A 22570-nucleotide genomic window follows, 5' to 3' on the forward strand; every position below is an offset into this window, starting at 1 on the left:
TAGATAAACAAACAAATGAGTTCTTTATTGTTTCGGACAAATGTACGGTTTAAATGAACCGCATCGAGGAAATCCTGGCGTCGTTGGCGGTAAATCGGACTCTGGGCCGATATGAACAACCATCTGCATTCCTGTTATTGAATGCAATTCAATGTGACAATGGAATGCCCAGTAACTTATTGTTGAAAAGTAATTAATAGCTTGTAGTTAGTTAATTATTTAATCATTAATAAATATTATAAATTGTTTGTAGACCTGGATTATCTGCGCGAAACCGGAAAATTACCCAGCCACCCTGAGGCACCATAACGGAATCTTTAGCGGAGGGTTTGTCGTAAGATTTATTGACCAGACGCTCGCGGTGTTTCGAAACCATTTTTTCAATGTCGTCCATCGTGAGAGCCGGCTGTTCCGGAAGACTTCCGATGTCCAGCACGTGGAAGTTTATTCCGTGAAGGTGGAACGGGTAGCTTAAGATCGGTATTCGTGGTTAAATTAAGTAAAAAATTTATTAATGGGTTATTAATAAAATAAGGAAGTACTTTTTTTTTATCTGTTAAAAGCCACGGTTTACCTTGATCGTAGATTACAACTTCGACGATGGAACCCAGTGGAATATTTTTGACGTGTGTACTGGAGCAAGGCCTTGATTCATTGGCCATTGATTCAGATTTACAGTAGTCGGTATTCTCGTAAAAGTATTCCTGGTCCTCGGGCTCTGTTAGAGGAGAGGCGCCCGAGGTGGTTTAAAAGCTATATCGTTTATTATAGTTGCTACTGGAGTTTCTCCCGGTCCCACTGAAAATTAGTGTGTAAAGTTAAAATTTTTTTTTTTTTTTTTTTTTTTTTTTTTTTTTTTTTTTAGATAGTAGCTAGTATAATCCAGATTATAATGAGTATAATCAAAGATTATAATGAGTATAATCCAAGATTATACTAGCTACTATCGGAAATTTTTTCACCGCAGATATCACTGAGTATATTCTGGGATGATATTATATATCCCAGTGTCATCTTGTTCTTTTCAAAAAGTTTTTTCAACTGATTAAAAATCGCTTTTTTCAGTTTCATAAGTGCTAATAACTTCAGAATTTTGACTTACTAAAAAAATACTGGATATTTTTGAGGATGAGAGTGGAACAAAGTTACAAGAATTGAAATCTACAGCTTTCAAATTACTTGAGCAAACAGTTCCTTGTTCTGGATCGTATGACGCATCTAGCGGATTATAGAGCTGTAATAATGAAAAACAACAATAATCAACAGTAGATGGTTAATTAAATAGAGTAACAATAAAATAAGAGAGTACAATTCCTCGGGGAAGTCCCTCGTCATACGTCGGAGGATCGTTGAAGTTTGACTCAGAATCTTGATAGCTTTGGTACTGGAGCTTTGCCAGTTGGTTAACTTTTTTTTCTTCACAAATTCCAAGTCCGCGTACTTGTATCCAGTATGTCTTAGCAGTGTTATTTGTGTTTATAACAAAATCAACACGCTCGCCAGAGCTAATTACGATTGTGTCAACATAAACGGGCTCCATGTTAGCCGCATATTGAGCGATCAATAGTAGCTGATGATCTTCAATGTTGAATTGCGCGAGACATATCGTTGTGAAGGAGTTTATCAACTGGAACCGGTGTCTGGTATTGGGTTGGACGTAAAATATTTCCAGTTCTACGTCGGTCTTGTTTTTGTTTTCGTACTGGAAAAAAATTAAAAAATGAATTAAACCCTTTTATTTCATATTAATATCATAAAATGATTTAATAAACTTACAGTGTAACTTCCTCGACCGTTGATCAAGATATTATCAGCAGCTTCGCTGTTCCAGCGCTTACGTAACCCAGGAAATCGCTCGGTAGCCAGCTCATACATCCAGTCGCTGATGAGGATCACGTGTTCTGGATCATCAACATCGTAGTACTGCGAATTGGGATCGTCTTCTCTTGGCTCGCGAATTATCAGCGGCCTTTCGTATTGCCCGTCCAGCTGATAGAGCGCGACATGGGAGTGGTAAAAAAAAGTCCCCGATTCGGAGGCTGGAAACTGGTACCGAAATGTGTCAGAAGATTCTTCTATAGGACACTGAGTAACGAATGGCACTCCGTCATAGTGCTGATAATTACGTTCTAACAGTCCGTGCCAATGCATCGTCGTTCCGACTCCTTCAGCCATATTTTCAACGTCCACCACAATGTAATCATTTTTGCAAACCTGAAACAGATATTTAATAAATAAATTTAAAACAATAATTTGTTTCTAGATTGCGCTTTTTATTTGCCGATATTGTTCACTGGGTATTAATTTTTCGAGCATATATTTACCTGAATGTGGGGGCCGGGTATTATGCGATTCACTGAAAACACAGTTCGTTCAACTCCATCAACGATAATACACTCGCAGTCCTCTTTGTTTTTCAATCCTTGTGTCGTCGTCGGTTGACATTATTAATTTTGTTTTCATTATTATTACCATTATTGTTATTCAATTTTTATTACATATAAATTTAATTAACTCATTTCAATTGACAATAGCTAACCTTACACAATACCGCGTATCGTATACACATAATATAGTCTTCCTAAAGTTAATCCAACTCCTAAAACTTTGTTTTCAATAGTTATTTGCATAACTTTAATTGTTTTCAAGTTAAAACCAATTGAATAATCATATAATTATTTTTACATCTAATTATTCTTGAACTTTATAATAGATTTAGTGCCCTAAATATTGATTGTACCAATTTTTTATAGATTTAACTACGCTAATTATGAAACTAACCCCTAAATAATATCTTTAAAACAATCCAAGATATAGCGATACAAAAATTCCAATTGTTTTGACCTACTTTTTGCTTCTTAATCTACTAAAATTTGTTACAAGAAACTTATTTAATAATTTTTAAGATTTTTTTAACAACTAAATTGCGGGAAGAAATATTTAAACAAAAATTCTACTTTTAAAAATTATTAAAAATTACAAATACAATTTTTTTTTTAAATAATTATTTCGTTTATTTGTAATATTAAATCAAAAATGGTCAAGTATCTGTTAATTTCAATTTTATTAATTCATTTTATTGTTATTGATAATTACTATTTCATTCAAACAATATTTATTCAGTAATATTATCAAAACAGTAATTTAACTTTATTTATCTTGCGAAATGAATTATTAAACAATTTTGATGGTCGTAAACAGATTCAAGCTATAAAATAAGTTTAATATCCTGTTAACATCAAATTACTCGTTAAATATAAAATAATTACCGCAAAACTTTACGTTAATTTTAAGGATGGGCAAATTATTTTTTAATTGTACACACAAAGTAATTTTAAGTTGCAATTAAAGTATTTAAGGTTTAAGTTTGTTTAGAATGCACTGAGAGAAAAAAAATTTCTTTTGAAAAAAATTAGAAATTTTGTAATAAAAAATTTATTTGTTTATTAATTTCAATAATTTTATTTTTTTTTTTTTTTTTTTTTTTTTTTTTTTTAGCTGAAGAAATAGAAATTTTTCTCACAGTAATTTTATTGTTGGAAAAAACAATTTTAGATTGTCAGCTTACGATTTTTCATTCAAAAATATTTTTTTTAAATCAAAAAATTTTTCTTTAACAAAAAAGTTATTTTTATTTCTTCAGTTAAGAAATAAAATTATTTAAAATTAATAAATATTTTTCGGCGTATAGAGAAGTAAAAATTATTTTATTTCAAAGTTTTTTTCTGACTTAAATTTATAACATTATAAATATAAAAAAAATTTATTTAAAAAATTTTTTTAATTTAAAAAAATTCCAATTTAATAATTTTAATGCTTGACTCAAAAAATAAAAGTATTTCAAACTAATTTTGTCAATATAAAAATAATTTTTCTACTCAGAAAAAAAACAAGTCTTGAATTAAGCGTAAATTTTTTTAAATCAAGAAAATCTTAAGGAAGACGGAAAATTTTTTGAGTAAAGTTTTTTGTGAAATTAATTTTTTAATCAGCGTAAAATTACCTGCTAAGCGCCGGGAAAAATTCCAGCGCAAAAAAATAGTAGCAAATTTTGGGCGTTTCATCTTTGCTGCACTCTCTGGTACATTCTTCAGGAGTGCTTAATTTAATTCCACCCTCAGCGGCGAAAACCGGGAATAAAATCAGCGTCAAAAATTTACCGAACATTACTCTCTTCAAATTTTGAGCAAACTGAGGAAAAACATTGAAACTTTAAAAGGAAAAAAAATATTTTTAATTAAAATTAATCAATAACAATTAACGTCAATTTTCAAGCGAACAAAAGTACCCAGTGACATTGAGTTTTAGCAAAAGCAATTAAATATCCAGACGTCATAACCAATTAATTTTTTTCCTTAAAGTAATTTTAACTTTTGGTAAAGTGACACGATAACAATGCTAGCAATTACAAGCGAGCAACAATGGACCGTGAGATATTGTTAAATAAAAAGGTTATCGGACAGTTTATTTAGCAATAATGGCCGACTAAGAGTAACGATGTATCCAAGAAGCTGACATTGATGAAACGTTTAAGAAAATAAAAACACGCGTCCGGTGTGTTTTTACTCCAGGAACAAAAAGCAGCCTCGTACGTGTAATACAGTAGAACCAGCATCCAGAAATAAATAAAAAAAAAAAAAAACCCAAACATCAGCATGACTGTTTACGAGACGGATAAAAACGCCTTGATCATCGGCTACGTGTAACCATCCCGCATATCCACCAGCCGCTATTACTTACCCGCTTTTCATCACCGTAAATGTATAAAAAGGCTCCCATTGTCCAGATCCATTTGCATTGGGTTTTTTGCACTTGGTTCTAACGACACAGTCGGATACTGCTAGTGGGACTCCCGCTCGAACAGGGCTTTCAGGTGCTCGAGAATATAAAAAACGTCGAAGCTCTTGACGTCTATAGAATCCAGTTTCCGTCATTCATAGTTCATAGTCGCTATGACTGTCCACAGTCATCCAGTCGGAGATTTTTATCAAATGAAAAATGAAAAATATTATAAAAGTTGTCATTTACATGGAAAATCCCTTTCGCCATCCAAAGGGATTCCCTTTTTTTTTTTTTTACTCCAGCTAATAAATAATATGCATTTTAATTAAATCGGGGGATTCTGAGCCTCCAGATTTTCTCGTTAATTATTGTTTGAGGTTAATGAACTTTGAAAAAAGTCTGAAAAGTCTTATTGTCGGAAAAATTGTATTAGACTTCCCTTTAATAAGACGTTTTTAAGACGCCAAAAAAAAAAAAAAAAATTCCGAGAGCAGATTTTTAAAATTTGGTTCTCGAATTTTTTATGAAAATTAATTTTTAGACAATTTTACGACTTTCTAATCGCTACATTTTTGAGTAAGCTCTTTTTAAATTGAATTTAAAATTGTTGAAAATTTATTATCAGACAATTTTAAGACGCTCCGTTTTAATGTTCCGAGGCTCTGTGATTGTTAGCTCATCTTAAAATAGTCACGAAAAAATTTTTTAAGATTTTTTTAAGACTATTTTAAGACTCTATAATAATTTTCCGAAGCTGTCGCTGTGATATCGTCTTATTTTCATAAAAAATTCGTGAATCAAATTTCAAAAATCTGCTCTATAAATTATTTTTTGCGTCTTAAAAAAGTCAAAACAGTCTTGATTTGTATCACGTTTAAATTCTTAAACAACCGATAATTTTAAGACGATTTTTATCAAATAAAAAATGAAAAATATTATAAAAGTTGTCATTTATATGGAAAGTCCTTTTCAGGATTCCCCTTTTTTTTATTTTTTACTCCAGCTAATAAATAATACGCGTTTTAATTAAATCGGGGGATGAATTCCGCGGCTTTTGAGCCTCCAGATTCTCTCGTTAATTATTGTTTGAGGGTAATGAACTTTGGTGAAGGTTACTTTATAAGCTTAAGCAAATTTATTCTCCGGGTGTAAGATTGTTTTGAATTTTTGGGCAAGAAATTTGTCAAGAGATTAAGATCATCTGGAATTATTTTTTTGTTAATTGATAAAGATTAAGATCTTTTAGCATTAATTATCCCATATAAGCTTGTAATATAAATTTTAAATTCACAATTAAATTATTACGCAATAAGAATTGTATTTAATACAAGATTGGTGATAAAAAAGAAGTTTAAACATTTCGTGTAAAGAAATAGTAGTTATAACTACTCGGCGCCATTAATTATCACAGAATTATTAATTACCTGCGTGAGTTAACCGCATAAAATATATAACAACAAAATCTTTATTTATTTGACTGCTTTTTTCTCACCTTTGTTGGACTTTTTACCCGCTTTTATTAGCTTCATATTTATTTATGTGTATTACAGAATTTTTTAATTTGATATTTTAAAATAAAATAATTATCATAAGTTTGTTTCTGATTAGGATCTTCACAATTGTCCGATAATGAATTTTCAACAATTTCAAATTCAATTTAAAAAGAGCTTACTCAAAAATCAAGCGGTTAAAAATTCGTAAAATTGTCTAAAAATTAATTTTCATACTAAATTCGAGCGCCAAATTTCAAAAATCTGCTCTCGGAATTTTTTTTTTGGCGTCTTAAAAAAGTCTTAAAATAGTCTTGGTTTGTATCACATTTAAGATCTTAAACAATCGACAATTTTAAGACGATTTTTTTTTTTTTTTTTTTACACGGTTTAGAAAGTCAGATTTTTTGAGACTCTGCCAGAAGAATTATTCAAAATTACTAAAACTTCTTGTAAGAATGCTTATTGGAAAAAATTCCTTGAAAAGTAAAATTTTCCCTTTAATTTGGGAATTTTCTAAAGAATTATTAAAAGTTGATAAAACTTATTCAGTTTTACAGAAAAAGAAGAATATATAGAGTCGACTTACCCCTCTTTTTCAATAAAAAAAATTTTTTTTGTTAATCACTCATTTCTTTTATTTAAAATAATTTTTTTATTTTTTATTAGTTAAGTTTTTTACAAAGTGTTATTCTTCATTTTTTTTAAATTATTATTTATCATTTGATAGCGATATTTTTCCTCAAGTAGTAAAAAAATAATAATGTACCGCATAATAACCTGCAACTAGCAATGGAATAGCAATTACTTAAATTGTCGGGCTGCATAGACTGTATAAAAGACATCCGGCAGAAAAGAGCCATCACCGCTTGAGATAGCACAGCAGCTTTTGTGGCAAAGCGTCATCTGATCTCGAAGACTTCATTGTGCTGGGTACTATAATAAGATTTGTTACTCTGTAACAAAAATTTCCTGGTACAATATAACAGAACGTCAATTTAGGATTTACGAGCTGCATTATAAATTATAAATTCTAAATAATAATTGTAATTTTTAATAACATGAAAAAGAATACCAAAATTTGAAATTAATACTCAATTTTTTTTTGCTTTAGCGTGGAGAATCTTCTTAAAGAAACCTTTCTTGAGGTAATTACCTGGAAGCATACAAAGGTAAGATTTTACCGGGAACAATAGCTATTACCTGGGAAATATTTGAGCCAGAAGTTATTAAAGCTGAAACAACAGTAATTGTCAGTCTGGTATATTCTATTTAAAAGATAACGCTTGACATTTTAACGCTCGCGTCCTTTTAACCCCCTAAGGACTCTATCAACTAGACTGTAGTTTAATAATAACCAGTGTCTTATCTTAATAACACTCATTGTCATTGCTCTGACCCTTGACCTCAAAAAATGTAATAACCTTAACTATCGTCTACCAAGAAGTCGGTTTAATAATTCTCTTTAACTATACTTCTACTCACCTATCTGTTTTATTAATTATTTAATTAACCTCCTGGAATGGCTTTCATTTCTGGAATATTGTAATTAAATACAAATACTAATCTTAATTCTTGAGTAAAGAAGATTATGCTGTATATATGTAATTATAATTATAACAAAGATTAGAAATAATTAATTTAATTTTAAATGTTTTTATTTAAAAAATTTTTAATTTTCAGAATTTTAACTTTTTATGCAAAAAAATATAACTTCGTTCCAAATCTTTTTTTTCTCGATCAATGATAAATTTTTTTTTTTTCAATTTTAGTGTATTATTATAATTTTTTTTTTTTCATTTAAATAATATTAAAAAAAAAAAAGTAAATTCAAATGATGGCATTTTTTTCGAGTTTTTGTGCTTACGGTCTACGGAAGTTTTTTTTATAATATACTGTTTGGGACATTCTTAAAATATTTTCAGCAAAAAACAATTGTCTTAAAATCATTTGAAAAACGTTTAAAATTATCCTTAAAATATTAATTGTTTTGAATACTTTCGAATCCTTGAAATCCTTTTTAATACAAAATCTCTTATAGAAGATTAACATGTGGGATCTTTTTATTCAAAAAGAGTGAAAAATAATTAATTTAATTAAAAAAAAAAAAAAAATTTTTTTTAAATTAAGAAAATAATTTTTAAGTTTCATTCTTTTGAATCAAGAAAAAAAATTCTTGAATAAAAAAAAATTAAATTCCTTCAAGAATTTCTTAATTTCAATAAAGCTTTTAAAAATGATTTTACTTTGTTAAAAAAATTTCTATGCATTGAAACAGACGTAAGCACATTCACTATCTAGCATACAAGAACAGAACCACCGCAGAAATTCCTTGTGAGAAACAATTTAGGTATTTCCGCGATTTGTGCGTTTTAAGGGCCGCTCTAATTATCTCGACTGTGGAAGAGGAAGCAACCTCGACCAAAGGAGCGCAGAACAAAGCCTATAGACACATTTGAGTCGATAACCAACGCCGGAGATTGCAACTTCATTATTCAGGCTTATTACATCGACATATAACCCATATATAATATTGTTGCAATTACTTTTAGCTTTAGCTTCAATTTAACTCCAAGCAAATCCAATTAATCGGCAATTTGAAATAAAAAAGGTGAAGTGTTGGTGAAAAAATGTAACTGCTAAGTAAATAACATTAATTGTAATAATAATCAATAATTTCAGGTCCCGTAGAATCTAATTTGCGTGCGGACTGTTCGTACCGAGTTCACGTCCCGGTAAGCGGAACTTTGTATCAGGTAATAAATTTTGGCATACCGCCTTCTATAGTTACCTCCAAACTCGAGCGCTGTTTTGGTTGTTTCCATCTAGCAAAAGCTTACCTTTACCTTTACCTCTGGCTCCAGAAGAGTAGTTCTAACTCCGTATCCATGCATATCCAAATGAATGGTTGTGTTCACTCAACCACGCAAACTTACTCAGTCTTGAATTCATCGTCATTTCACTTGAGAACTATAATTTAAAAATTTTTTAAGAGATTGTTTGAATAATATATATATATATATATATATATATATATATATATATATATATATATATATATATATATATATATATATATATATATGTAAATATTTTAATTATTTAAAATCCAAGAAATTTTTTTTTATTTCAATCATTTATATTCTTTAATTCTCTCTTCCTCTAACTTGATACTGAAATTAGCGCACGGAAAAAAAGGTTTATTTGAGTCAAGAAAATATTTTTCTAAGTAAAAAACAGTTTTTTTTTTAACAAGAAATTTCACTTATTCCAACAAAATTAATTTTCTTGCTTTAAGAAATACGGATCTTGATTCAAGAAAATTTATTTAAGTCAAGAAACTCTTCTTGTTTTGAGAAAATTCAGCCTCTTGCTCCAAAAAATTAAATATAAAGATAGAAGTAAATTTTTATTAATATTTTTATTGATTAACATGTCAAATGGGAAGATCAAATAATATTTCATCATTCTTTTTCATTCAATATGTTTAATTGCACGCTAAAATAATGTAAAATGGGCATCAAATATTCAAGAGAAAAATTTTTTTTTCAGCTGAAGTAAGTGATGCTGCTTCCTTAAAGTATCTAAAAATTTTTAACAAATATAAAAATTTAGTGTATCAAGTATTTATGATAAAGATTTTTGAGAAAAAAAATTTTTTTTTCATTGAAGAAATGAATAAAAATCGAAAAATTGCTCATAATGGTGATTTTTTGATTTTTGAAAAAACAAAGAATTTGAAGCTTCGGAGCACTATGAAAAAAAAAATCGCAGTGCTTTGAATTTTTCAGGAATTTTAGGGGACACTTGTTGAGGTTGAAAAATTACCGACGATATCCTTTATTCATCCATTTTATCCAAAGTTATACCAAGTTATCCAAATATCCTCAATTATGCGAATTTTTGTCGTTTTTTCAGTTAAAGTTTTCAATTCAAAAAAAATTTTTTTGACAAAAGCTATTCACAGTATCTTATAGAAAATATTGTGTAGTTTTTAAAACCGTCCTTCGATTTCCTCTACGATCATTATTTCCAGAGTTATTGATTGTCAAAGTGATAAAGTACTTTTTTGCTTTGAATGACGATAACTCCGCGGCAAATCATCGTACAGGCTTTTTCATTACGTCAAATTGAAGGACATTAAATTTTTTAAACAAGTTTTTCAGCGAAATAATGGAAAAAATTTTTTTGAAGCCCGTAAATTTTTTTTTAAGACGAGAAACAATTTGGAAAATTTTTTTTTTTTTTTATAGTTTTCTTAGGATTTCTCCAGATCCAGATTTTTCTCTCGAATCAAGTTAATTTTTTTTTTTCAGAGTGTAGATACAAAAATTCTGAATGAAAAAATGTGATTTTTCAAATCCGGTGATTTTTTTTATAAAATTTTGCATGAATTAAATAATTAAAAATTATTTCTAAACTTCTAATCTCGGTTTCAATTATCAGAACAGCATGTAAAAAATAATTTAACACGAATGAATAAATATTGATTGAAATACTGGAGAGTAGAGACTAGAAAGGTTAATGTATATTATACGACCGGTGTAGAACAGTAGTTGGCGAAACGTAACAGCGAGATCGCGTGTCGACTAGCTGATCATGCTGAAAACATTAAACTCTGTACAAACTTCCAGCCCATTACCATTCGTCTTTGAGGCAAGAAAACTTACTACAAGTAGTACTTCTGAACTTGTTACTGGGGAAACTCCGCCCCCTGCTATCGTGGTTTGATTGATGTGGGTGAATTATTATCAGTTAAATATATCTGGCAACATCTTTTGAGTTTGAGTTCCGAGCCGGGTATTCACTCGGATTGATATATTAGTCTTGATAACTCACCGAAGGATGGGTCCAGTTGTTTTCGAAGAAGCAACCTTCATCGACAGGAACCACTGAAATCAAAGTATACGTTTGGAAATGCCTCTGAAGATACTCGTGGACAATTTTCGTCGTTATCGTTAACGGAGCTTTGCCTTAGTTGTGAAACTTAGCTGGAAAGATCACCCCTGGGAACTGAAACTACCTCGAGAGCTCGCTCTCTCTTTGTTAGCTAAGCCTGAGCTATTTTATACCTTGTGTATCTTTTTAGTGAGTATAGCCAATCCAAACAGAGACGTCCCCTTTTGCTGGAAAATAAATAGAACGAGACAATTGATTCGATTTAAACTTTCTCAAATAGTTATTGGTTTTTGTTAATTTTCAATTTATAGAGCTTTTACCTTTTGTTTTACAGCGAGGACGAAGATGTATGGATGTACGAATTATTAATATCTTTGGAAGGAATATTTGTAAAATTTAAAGATTTTTTTTTTTATCTTAAAATCTTTATTGACCTTAAAAATTTGAAATGTACGGATGTACGGATTTCAAATATCTTGGTAATTAATTATCTGAATTCAAAGATAATTAATTGAACTTGAAGATTTTAGGAGTCTTAATACATCCTTCAAATTTGAAATTAAATGAACAAGTAGTTCATCGGAAAAATTGAAAAAGTATTCCGTACAGAATTTTGAAGTATGTAATTTCTTACTAAAATTCAAGTACTCACTCGTAAGAAAATAATAATTCTCTTCCTTCTTCATCTCTGCCCATTTATCCAACTAGATACTGTGATTTTTATAAAAATGACATTGCCTCAATTGAGGTTAATATTTTTGATTAAAATTTGAGGAAACGATCTACAAGAGCAATAAAAATGAACATTACATAGACTAACAATAGTAATAACAAGAATTTTTAATTCATTAAATCTAGTTACAGGTTTAAGAATCCAAGGACTCTTAAAGTTGTTCGAACCAAAAGCACCGTTTTAATGGGTTCAATTAATTGAAAAAAAAATCTTGAGTACTCGTAAAAAGAGTTAGAAAAAAAGTGTAACATGAAGTAATGTGAATGGTAAATGCGTAATTCGACAGAAGCGCAATCGGTGAATTTAATTCGATGAGACATGTCGTCCACGTCCTTCAGAATGAATTTATGGCAGCGGGTCCAATCGTTGGCGTGAGTTGAGCGGCCTGACACCACCTGGGGAGGAAGAGGAGGAGGAGTACGCTGCTCTGCCAGGTTACGCGTTTAAGGGTCTAATTGAATTGGCGTCGATCCAAAGTGCCTTGACACAGCTTGCTCGTGAGAGTTACTGACAGTTTTCTATTCGCGAAAATTCATTTATCTCACGATAATCAAACAAAACCAAATAATTAAAAAAGCGCTCACGCGACAAATATATATATATATATATATATATATATATATATATATATATATATATATATATATATATATATATATATACATAAAATTAATTTATCATAAGTCAACTTATTTCGAGTTTAAATTCAGCGCATCAAGAGATAATGGAAATTCTTGAGAGCTTCTTATACCTCGTAATACTCTTGGAATAATAATTTATCTAGAGAATTTGAATTTAAAAGAAAATGAAGATAAAGATTAAGATCAAGATCAAGATAAAAATATTAAAGTAAATAATAAAATTTTAATAATTTATATCTATATTATATATTTTATAATGTATATAACACATATATTACTTTGTATCAAGCTATGTGCTTCGGTGGCTTCCGAATTGAACACACACCGGCGTAATATTTTCTTTTAAAGAGCAAAGTACAACACGTACATCCCCATCACCGCCGAAAGAATTCACCCACGCGAGGAATACAAATGTCTCCGTAGATTGCGACTCTGAGATTATTTAGGTCGGTAAGATATATACTAGAGAATAGTGCGAATAAATTATCCCCGACTATTATTATTCTTTCTTCTTTATTATTTATTTTTAACCCTTATTGTTTTCAGATCCAGACTACTTGTTACGCGACGGACCTGCTGGTGCCTATCAAAACTACATTTGTTTACCAGTGACTACTTTTTCGACACCGATTTTTAATTAACAACTACTGGGGACATAATTCAAGCTGCTGAGTTATTTATGCGATTTTTTAGAATAAAATTGCTTGATTAATTTATTTGTAATTTTCAGAAGCTGTCGAGGTTAGTCAACTCTGGGAATTTCAGTTGAAATTATTCTAATTCTATGATTAATTTTCAAAATATTTAAAATCCGTACATTCGTACATTTGAATTACAAATTTGTCTTAATTTAAAAATCTGAACTAAGCAAATAATTGATAAAAAATTGAATAATTATTAGTTTTTTATTAGTAAGTTCCTTGATTTTTTGTTAAAAATGACAAACTCAAAATTCTGTACGGAATACTTTTTCAATTTTTCAAATCAACTACTTGTTCGTTTTATTTCAAATTTTGAGGATGTATTAAGACTTCTAAAATCTTCAAGTTCAATTAATTATCTTTGAATTCAGATAATTAATTACCAAGATATTTGAAATCCGTACATCCGTATATTTCAAATTTTTAATTTGAATATCCATATTTCGTACATCCATACATCTTCGTCCTCGTTGTAAAACAAAAGGTAAAAGCTCTATAATGTACATCCGTACATTCGAACTTTAAATGTGTTTTTAATGTAAAATTCGAAACAAATCAACTTTTTTATAAATTTACAACAAATAGTTAAAAAGTTAATGTCAGTAATTGCTCAATAAAGGAAAAACTAAAGAATGCTCAGAATTGGTGATGAAAAATCATAATTGAGAATTATTAGTGATTGGTGTATTGAAATAAAAATAATTCGAAGACAAGTCTGGAGGAATTTGAAACTAAATCCCAAATGAAACAAGAGAGGTGATGAGAAGTACCGAGCGGCACTACAACAAGCGCTGGCGTAGACGTAAGCGGGCGGCGAACGAGCGTTGAGTGCAGAACGGTGCAGAGAAGTATACTACCGATGAACGAGAAGAGATAGAGGTGAGATAAATAGAATAAGAGAGAGAGAGAGAGAGAGAAAGAGAGAGAAGAAGAGGAGGGAAATGAAATGACGCTGACGCAAATTATGGTAATAATCCTTAGGTAAAGAAGGGTGAGGATTCTGGAAGTGTAATTTACATTTAAACGTCCCAAGCGTATAGAAATCCTCAAACTCATTCCTGTCTGTTCGCACGTCAAGTTTAAATCTACAAATACATATATATATATTCATTTTTTATGTTTCGAATGAAAGTTTCAATAAAAATTTATAAAAAAATCAACATTTTTCATCACGAAAGTCCCGTCAAAAAATTATAATATCAAATTTATGAAAACTGAAACAAAACAACCGAGCGAGGAATTGTAAATACGTTATTTGATATAGAAGTACAATTGCGGAATTTAATTCCGAGGTATGTCGCGTGATTGTTCACGGAGAATAAATTACCTTTTTTTGCCGATTTATTTTTACGGAAATTTGTTAATATAGGTCGATATGTATGAACATATATATAATTTTTCAATTTTAATTGAAATAAATGAATTTATTTATTTTACTGTATTGTTTCCTTTCAGCGAGCTGGTTAATTGAGTACATCGATGACTAAATATGAAAACTCTGTTCATTTTTCACTGTTTTGTGATTTTTAGATTTAAATTTTCAAGAAAACCTTATACTAATGATAAGCTAGTAATAATTTTATAATATTTATCAGAATGATAGCTATTAAAATCAACAACGTAAAAAACACTCAAAGAAGTAACCTACACAGAAAAAAAGAATTATTTGAGCCAAGAAAATATTTTTCTAATTATTTTCTTGAGTAAAAAAAAATTTTTTTTTTAAGTGTAAAAAGAATTTTTTTGCTTTGACTGACGATAACTCCGCGGTAAATCATCGTACAGGCTTTTTGATTACGTCAAATTGGAGGACATTAAATTTTCTAAAGAAGCTTTTCAGCGAAACAGTGGAAAAAATTTTTTTGAAGCCTGTAAATTTTTTTTTAAGATGAGAAATAATTTAGAAAATTTTTTTTTGTAGTTTTTTTAGGATTTCTTCAGATCCGAACATGATAAAAAATTTTTATGGGCATATCTGAAAACTAGGCACTTGGAGCTACAATTTCCTTTTTTTTTTTTTTTTTTTTTTTTTGCTGTACGATCATTTTTATTGGAGTTACAGCTCGTTGAAAATTACCCAATAATTTGAGTTCACTTGAAGTCACTTGAAGCCACAAAAAAATTTTTCTCAAAAAATCTAAGCCATTTTTGAGCTACAAGACATCCGTACATCCGTACATTCGCGCCAAAAATCGAATTCTGACCCTAGAATTTTTTTTTACACCTGAAATAAAAAAAACTAAAGTCAGCACAAAGACTTTCAAGGTAATTTGATCATTCTTATGAAAAGTCCATTGTTTGAAAATGAAGTAATTTTAAAAACTTACTTGAAATATTTAAATTTCATTAGAAGTTCCAACTGTCTTTACCGAGTTTAAAAGAATTCATAATTAAAAATATTTCCAATCTCATGAAATTTTTTTAATTAAAGTTACAAATATTTAAACAAAAAAAAAAAAAAAAGTATTACGCACATAATAATTAGTGGAAAGAAATAAGAAATGCAAATGAAAGTTTATGATTAAAGCGAGAATTTAATAAATGTAAAGATTGAAAATATTTTTTCTCTAATTACACCACGGAATTTTCTTATACTTTCATTTTTTTTTTTTTTTTTTTTTTCAGAAGACGGGTTACTTTATTCCGAGGTTCTATAAGATGTTCTCACACCAGTGCGGCGTCAATGACGGACACCTCGTTAAAGTAAATTACAGCAATATTCCAGTGCAGGGCGCTTCTAAAGAGACCGGGTCTTCGACAACACCAGAACGAGTTGAGTCTTTCACCATTTCATCCTCTTATTATTATTTTTATATTTCCTTTTTACTTTTACTCCTTTATACTTTTATTTTACGTGTCTCTTTTATTTGTCCTCGGTGCTCGTAAAATAGAGAAAATAAATATAAAATACTGTGAAGAGAGGAAAAAGCCGGGTGTGTCTACTTCAAGGGAAGTCTTCGTTTCTTTGTATAACAAATCCGACCATTATTAACTAAATTATTAACTTATTTCCGACCATTTCATATTACATTTTTACTTTATTACTTTTAACATACTTTTAGACTTTGTTAATTAATTAGTTACTATTAATTTCATTATTTACAAAGAGAAAAATTGAATTATTAAATTACTCTATCCAAGATTCGAACCACGACTTCATGATTACTAACCACTATTATAATTACTTTTTAATCATCTTAAAATGGATGTTATAATAAATTATAATTAGTTAAAAAGTAAATTCAATGGATAAATATTATGAAAAAAAAAAAAAAAAAAAAAAAAAAACAAGTAAACAAGTCAAAAAAAAACAAGTCAAGCCATATATAATAGCTAAATTTGTCATTAAAGACAAATTTTTGGGAACTGGGGGAAATAAAGGATAAAGGGGGAAGGGGAGGACCTTTAGTCAGTAGGAATTTTCGGTAACTGAAAAAGTAATTCGGACAGCCCAGACCGGGAATCGAACCCGGATCGTTTGGTTACGCGCCAAAGGCTCTACCAGTTAAGCTATCCGAGACACTGTCCGTAATTATTATTCAGTCACCTAATAAGGCCTATCGAGTAATAAACACCACCGTCCATCTTACGGTAAAGAGCCTGTTGTTGAACAAACTTTCCAATTTTTCAAAATTTTCAATTTTCTTAACGAGAAGTTGAAAAAATAATCAAACAAATTAAAGCTTATTTATTAAGCTTCAATTTACAGAAATGTGATAGGATCTCTCCAGATACGCTTTTTTGGCTTTAGTAATTAAAAAAAAATATTTTAATTTTTTATTTTTCATACATAATTATTCAGTGTACCAAGGTAATCAAATGTAAATAAAAATTAAATAAATTTTATAATACAAAGAGGAGAAATTAATAAAATTAATAATTGGGATATCATAGCTGACATAATATCGAGTAGTCTACTGCACTGTTTATTACCGTTGATATACGTCTCAAGTTTGGGATCAAAGGCAAACTATTCATGAATTGTCAATTAGAGTATTCCGAGTGCTGCTTCAATATAGCCGTTATTATTATCATCATTATCATTATTATTGTTATTATTGTTTTAGATCTACACCAATGTTAACGTTGTGAAGTGAATGTTAATTATGTAGGAGATAATAGATAGTTAATATTTAACTTGACTACAGAATTTGGTTTTATTTTTGGTGGTTAGAGACGAGCTTAACTCGGGCTAAATCTGAATTAATTATCATGTTTATTATTGGCCTTTATTGAGAATTACCATCAACGGTATTGCAAACTTTTGCGTATTTCTTTTTTTTCTGATTGAGTTTTTAGTTTATAAAATTGATCCAGAGTTTTATTACCAATTTGTTAATTTTCATTATCCAACAGTGATTCGCTCACTTTTTTCAGTCTTTTGCATTTTAATTTTTAATTTAAACTGGAAAGTCAGTGACAATCTCCTTAAGTCTGATTACAAACTCGAGGTTACTTCAGATCTTAATAATTTAAGATCTGATTAGATTTTAAAATTAATCAATGAAATTTTTTTGAAGATATTCAAAAAATATTCATAAAAGAAAAACCAAAAAAAATTTTTTTTCATTAAAAAAGTTCTACATTTATAAATCGATTAACTCAAAACTCTTTACAAACCTTTTGAGCGTGAAAAAATGCATCGATTGCCTCCAAAAAAAAATTAAAATCGAAGGATCTGAAATATATCACCGCTTAAAAATATTCATGAAATAAAAACTGATAAAAAAATTGTTAACTTTGACATTTATAAACCAATTAATGCAAAACCTTATGTATATTTATTGTATTTAAAAAAATTCCATGATTTTCGATCCTCTGACAAAATATCTTAAATAATTAAATTTTTCAATAAAACAATTCAAAACAATTATTTAAAAAAAAAATTATTTTTACAATATTTCTCAAAAAACTCAACTGGAAAGAAGAACATAAGCTTGTTACCGTGTTGTACCTTTTTATCACACAGTAAAAAATTTAACATTTTTTTGTGTTAATTTAACACCATAAATGTTAAATTTACATATGAAAGTGTTAAATATTTAACACAAAAATTTTTTAACGCAATTACGCAAAATTTTTTACTGTGCATGGATTTTGTGTGATATTTAGTCTCGGGGACATTTTGTCCGGGGATATTTTGTCGGAGGATCAAGACGCCTGATACCACTCAAAAAATTGCATCGATTGTCTTTAAAAAAATTAAGATTGAAAGATGCGTTTAAAATAAATCGCTCATCAAAGATAATTACAAAAGAAACGCCAATAAAATAATTGTTTTTAGGTTTATTTAATTTTTAAATTGATGAATTAATTGTGCTTAAAAGACTGCTTTTAAAAAAATAAAAATTGAAGAATGCAATTGAAAGATATCGCTGGTTAAAAATATTCCCAAAGGATCTTAAATCCTTGGATTGTGAAAGTAAAAAATGAACAAATTGGTAACTTTTGAGAGCTCGAATACAACAGAGCATGAAAGTGCTTTCGGTAGATTTAGTACCGGCAATATTTGGACAATGTTGACAATGTTTTATCGCGAAATTCTCCGCCGATGGAACGAAGACTGATGGAAAAGCTTTACAGGTTTGACCCAACGGAGTGACAGAAGTAGTTGGTTGTCGTCAACGAAACTCCCAACAAACAAAACTAACTGCTGAACAATCTCGTGTACATACAGTTGCGGGTGATAGGTAAAGGGTGAGGGTAAAGGCCAGAGAGGTGGGGAAGGTACATACGGAGCAGCGAACCAGCACCCGGGCCGATAGCAGCCTTGTATAAGCCTCCCCAGTGTGTTAACCACTAGATAAACTCACCCGCCAGGGCAACTTCCGTCGACGTCGACGTCTCTGTCCCATATCCCATATCCACTGTGTGCGCTGGGGTGTAGAGCAGTCGACCCGTCAGCTTTAAACTTCCCAAACCACGTGCTACTGTCCTGGAGGGAAATAGTCCTTTGCCGGTCTCCTGACACGCAACCGCTTTAACTTCCTCCTCATTTTCATTGGTGTCTTGATCATCATTAATATTCACCTAGTTTACGGCAATCACTCGTTGTTTTTGTCTTTCTCTTTATTAGTGAAGCTTTTCAGCTTTTACGATGAATATTTTATCAATAAATCCGCTCCTCGTTTCAGATTTCTGTTATTTTGATTCTAAAAGTTCTGTCATTTTTAAAATGCTTTTAACGTTATCATTTAATGAAGTAAAAATCTGTCAAAGTAAATAGAGATTAATCATTCAAACAATAAAAAGGTATTCATTTTTTTTGTAGTGTGTTAAAATAGACCACTATTATTTATTATTTATTAGTAAGTCATAATCCATAAGTACCTCAAGTATAATCAAGTATAATCCTTGACGGTGAGTCTGCCACCATTACGCTAATTTTTAGATTTACATACCTTATGTATAACGCACATTAAAAGGTTTTAACAATTTATGATGGAGACGTATTTGGAAAGATATAATTTTTGATTTCAATAATTTTGTGATCAGTCATAAAGTCCTATATTTTTGAACAGAGATTGCGTTTTGTAGAAAATTATATGCAATTAATTGGGAGTGAACTTCTCGAAATTGTCACCTCTGACGCTAGTCCTGTCTTTTCGAGGCGAGTAATATGTTTTCAATGTCACCTCCTTAAATATCACTCCTAAAAATTTTTACACTTTGCAAAATTGTTAGAAATAAAAATTGCTATGATTTGAGTATCTGGAAAAATTTTCGTATGGCCGATAGTCACGGAGCAACAGTCGTTGAAACATTTTCGATTTATGAATTCTGAATTAGTTTCTAACAGCAACCTTAAAATTTTTGTATTGCCGTTTGATATTTCTTGAATTTGTGATTTGATTTTCCACAAATCAAAAGCCGTCTCTGTAAAATACGAACAGCAACAGTTACGATTCACATTGATGCAAATTCGTTGGAAGTACGCAGAAAAGAATATATATTAGTCGTAATATTACCTTTTGCATAGAATAGTTTCGTTTTAAGATAAATCTCTTAAGCTTCTTAGAATATTATTTCTGGTCTTTATATGTTTATAAGTCATAAGCGGAAAAGTATGCAATAAATATACTATTAACTTGTTGTTATTGTGTGCAAAGAAACTACCCGAGTTTACAATATTGAAAAGACCTCTTTGAGCACTGCCATTAAAATCAGCCCTTCTAGCACTCAAATCGAGTAATTTCTCTAATACGGGCACACTAAATCCGCAGTTTCAATCATTACACATGACTATATGTGTAATAGCAGTAGGATACTTTTCCGTCGACTCGGCAGTTGATCGAGCTTATTCATTCCATGTTTCATAGACCTTATTTGGGTCAGAAGTGAAGTAGGATAGCTTCGCAAATAATCGCCGATTTAGAATCGATTATTATCAACCGCTGATTTCGCCTCGGATTCGGGTCAGGAAGTATTACTCTTCTTTGATAGTTAACTACTGTTGAAATTATTATTTTTCATCTTTTATGTTCACGTTTATTATCTCGTCCTGAAACTTTATTAGACGAAATAGTTTGTCGATATCAGTCCTTTGTTATAATGGATCGACTAAATTGCGGATTGGTGTATTGTAATACGAATTATCGTGATTTATAACGAAACATCTTCATGGCTTACTATGAGAACTTAATGTTTAAAATTTTTTTTTTTTTAATCATAGAGTTAATTTTTTTCTTATTATTGAAATGAAAATTAACAACTAAAAACATTTAATTAATTAAATAAATACAGAAAAAAAAATTAATTTAATTCAAGAGAAAAATTCTTGAATGAAATAAAATTTATTTAAACCAATAAAAATTTCTAGTTTAAGAATTTTTCTACTCAAATCAAGAAGATGAAATTCTTTAAAATTATTTACTTGGTTCAAGTGAATTTTTTTTTTTTTTTTCAAATTAACCGGAAAAATTTAAATAAATTATCTTCGACAATAAAAAAATTAAAATTGCAGTAAAGACTAAATCCAAATGACTTTAAACTAAAACTATCGACGTGTCATAACATTTATAGAAATAACTATGAATATAATTACAAAAAAAATCGATAACTGGGCTCATAACCTGTCAGTGTAAAAAAAAATCGTCTTAAAATTGTCGTTTGTTTAAAATATTAAACGTGACACAAACCAAGACTATTTTAAGATTTTTTAAGACAATTTTAAGACGATTTTTTTTACGCGGGTACTTAAACAATAAAGTTTACAATTAAAAATATTTAAATCTTACGGCCACCTATGAGTCAACAATACCTTATCGTTAAGCTCTAAAAATATATAAAATATTTAAAAAATTAATTTAATTATATTTGAATTGTATGTACATATTTTAAATAAAAATAATTATCAAGAATTGGAACAATAATATTGTTAAATATACATATAAATATATGAATGCCTCTGAACAAAATTCCTTTTATTAAATCTCCACTTTATATCCATAATATGCGAAATTTACCCAATTAATTCAGTTATTCTACAGCGTATACATTAATCATAAAATACCCGCTCATAAACTTTGTTTTGTAAAACAAAATCATATTTATTCGTTCGAGCCAACTTTAGACGGGTACTCAGTAATGGAGAAGAGAATTCCGGTAATTAAATAAAAAATAATCCTGTCTGATTTCATTCAATCGAATAAAAGAACTTATTTCATATTTTATAAATCTATCTTTCGTTCTGCTTCAAATATTCCGTAAATACCTTCGCCATGTAACTAAACAAATATCCGATAATTGATAAGCAACTAAATAATAGACTATAAAAACAGTAAATACAGCTCTAATTGATTCCCGTTGCAAAATACATATTTAAAATTTTTCTGTTTATTTGTAAGCTTTTATATTGCTAAATATTGAAAATTTTAATCATTTTTTGCTCGAGTTCTAGCAATCACGTTTACCTATAATTTATAATAAAATAAATAATACGTTGGGAGAATATAAATATATACAAAAAGATAAAATATAAAACCATTTTTCTTCATCATATAAAATATGCAATTTGTAAATAATAATATTAATATTTAAAATATTTTCAGTAAAATAAACTACGAAATTAATTCGTTTTAATGAAATATAAAATCAATTAATTTATAATATAAATTTTATATATTTGTTTTTGTTTATTGAAACCCAATAGCCCTCGGCCATAGGGTCGCTTAATCCGTGTAAGGTACCGGTGGGTAATAATACCTAGCTAAGGGAGATATATCGTGTTAATTTAACACAAAAAAGTGTTAAATATTTCATACAAAAATTTTTACCACAAAATTTTTTGACACAATGACGCAAAATTTTTTACTGTGTACACTG

At 29.4% G+C, this 22570-nt stretch overlaps 1 protein-coding gene across 1 annotated transcript; it reads right to left on the bottom strand.

Moving 5' to 3' along the window:
• Nucleotides 1-24: 24 nt before the first annotated feature.
• LOC141538169 (uncharacterized) lies at nucleotides 25-4934 on the bottom strand. Its single transcript, XM_074259555.1, is given in 10 exon segments — nucleotides 25-176; nucleotides 256-492; nucleotides 578-728; nucleotides 731-798; nucleotides 1180-1234; nucleotides 1310-1702; nucleotides 1777-2214; nucleotides 2325-2442; nucleotides 4004-4210; nucleotides 4741-4934. Coding segments are annotated over 10 exon segments (2013 nt in total).
• Between the last annotated feature and the right edge of the window lie 17636 nt (nucleotides 4935-22570).

Source organism: Cotesia typhae, unplaced genomic scaffold, assembly GCF_013202065.1.
Source record: "Cotesia typhae breed Kobodo isofemale line unplaced genomic scaffold, CoteBio_Ctyphae contig_10, whole genome shotgun sequence".
In the NCBI taxonomy this organism is placed as follows: domain Eukaryota; kingdom Metazoa; phylum Arthropoda; class Insecta; order Hymenoptera; family Braconidae; genus Cotesia; species Cotesia typhae.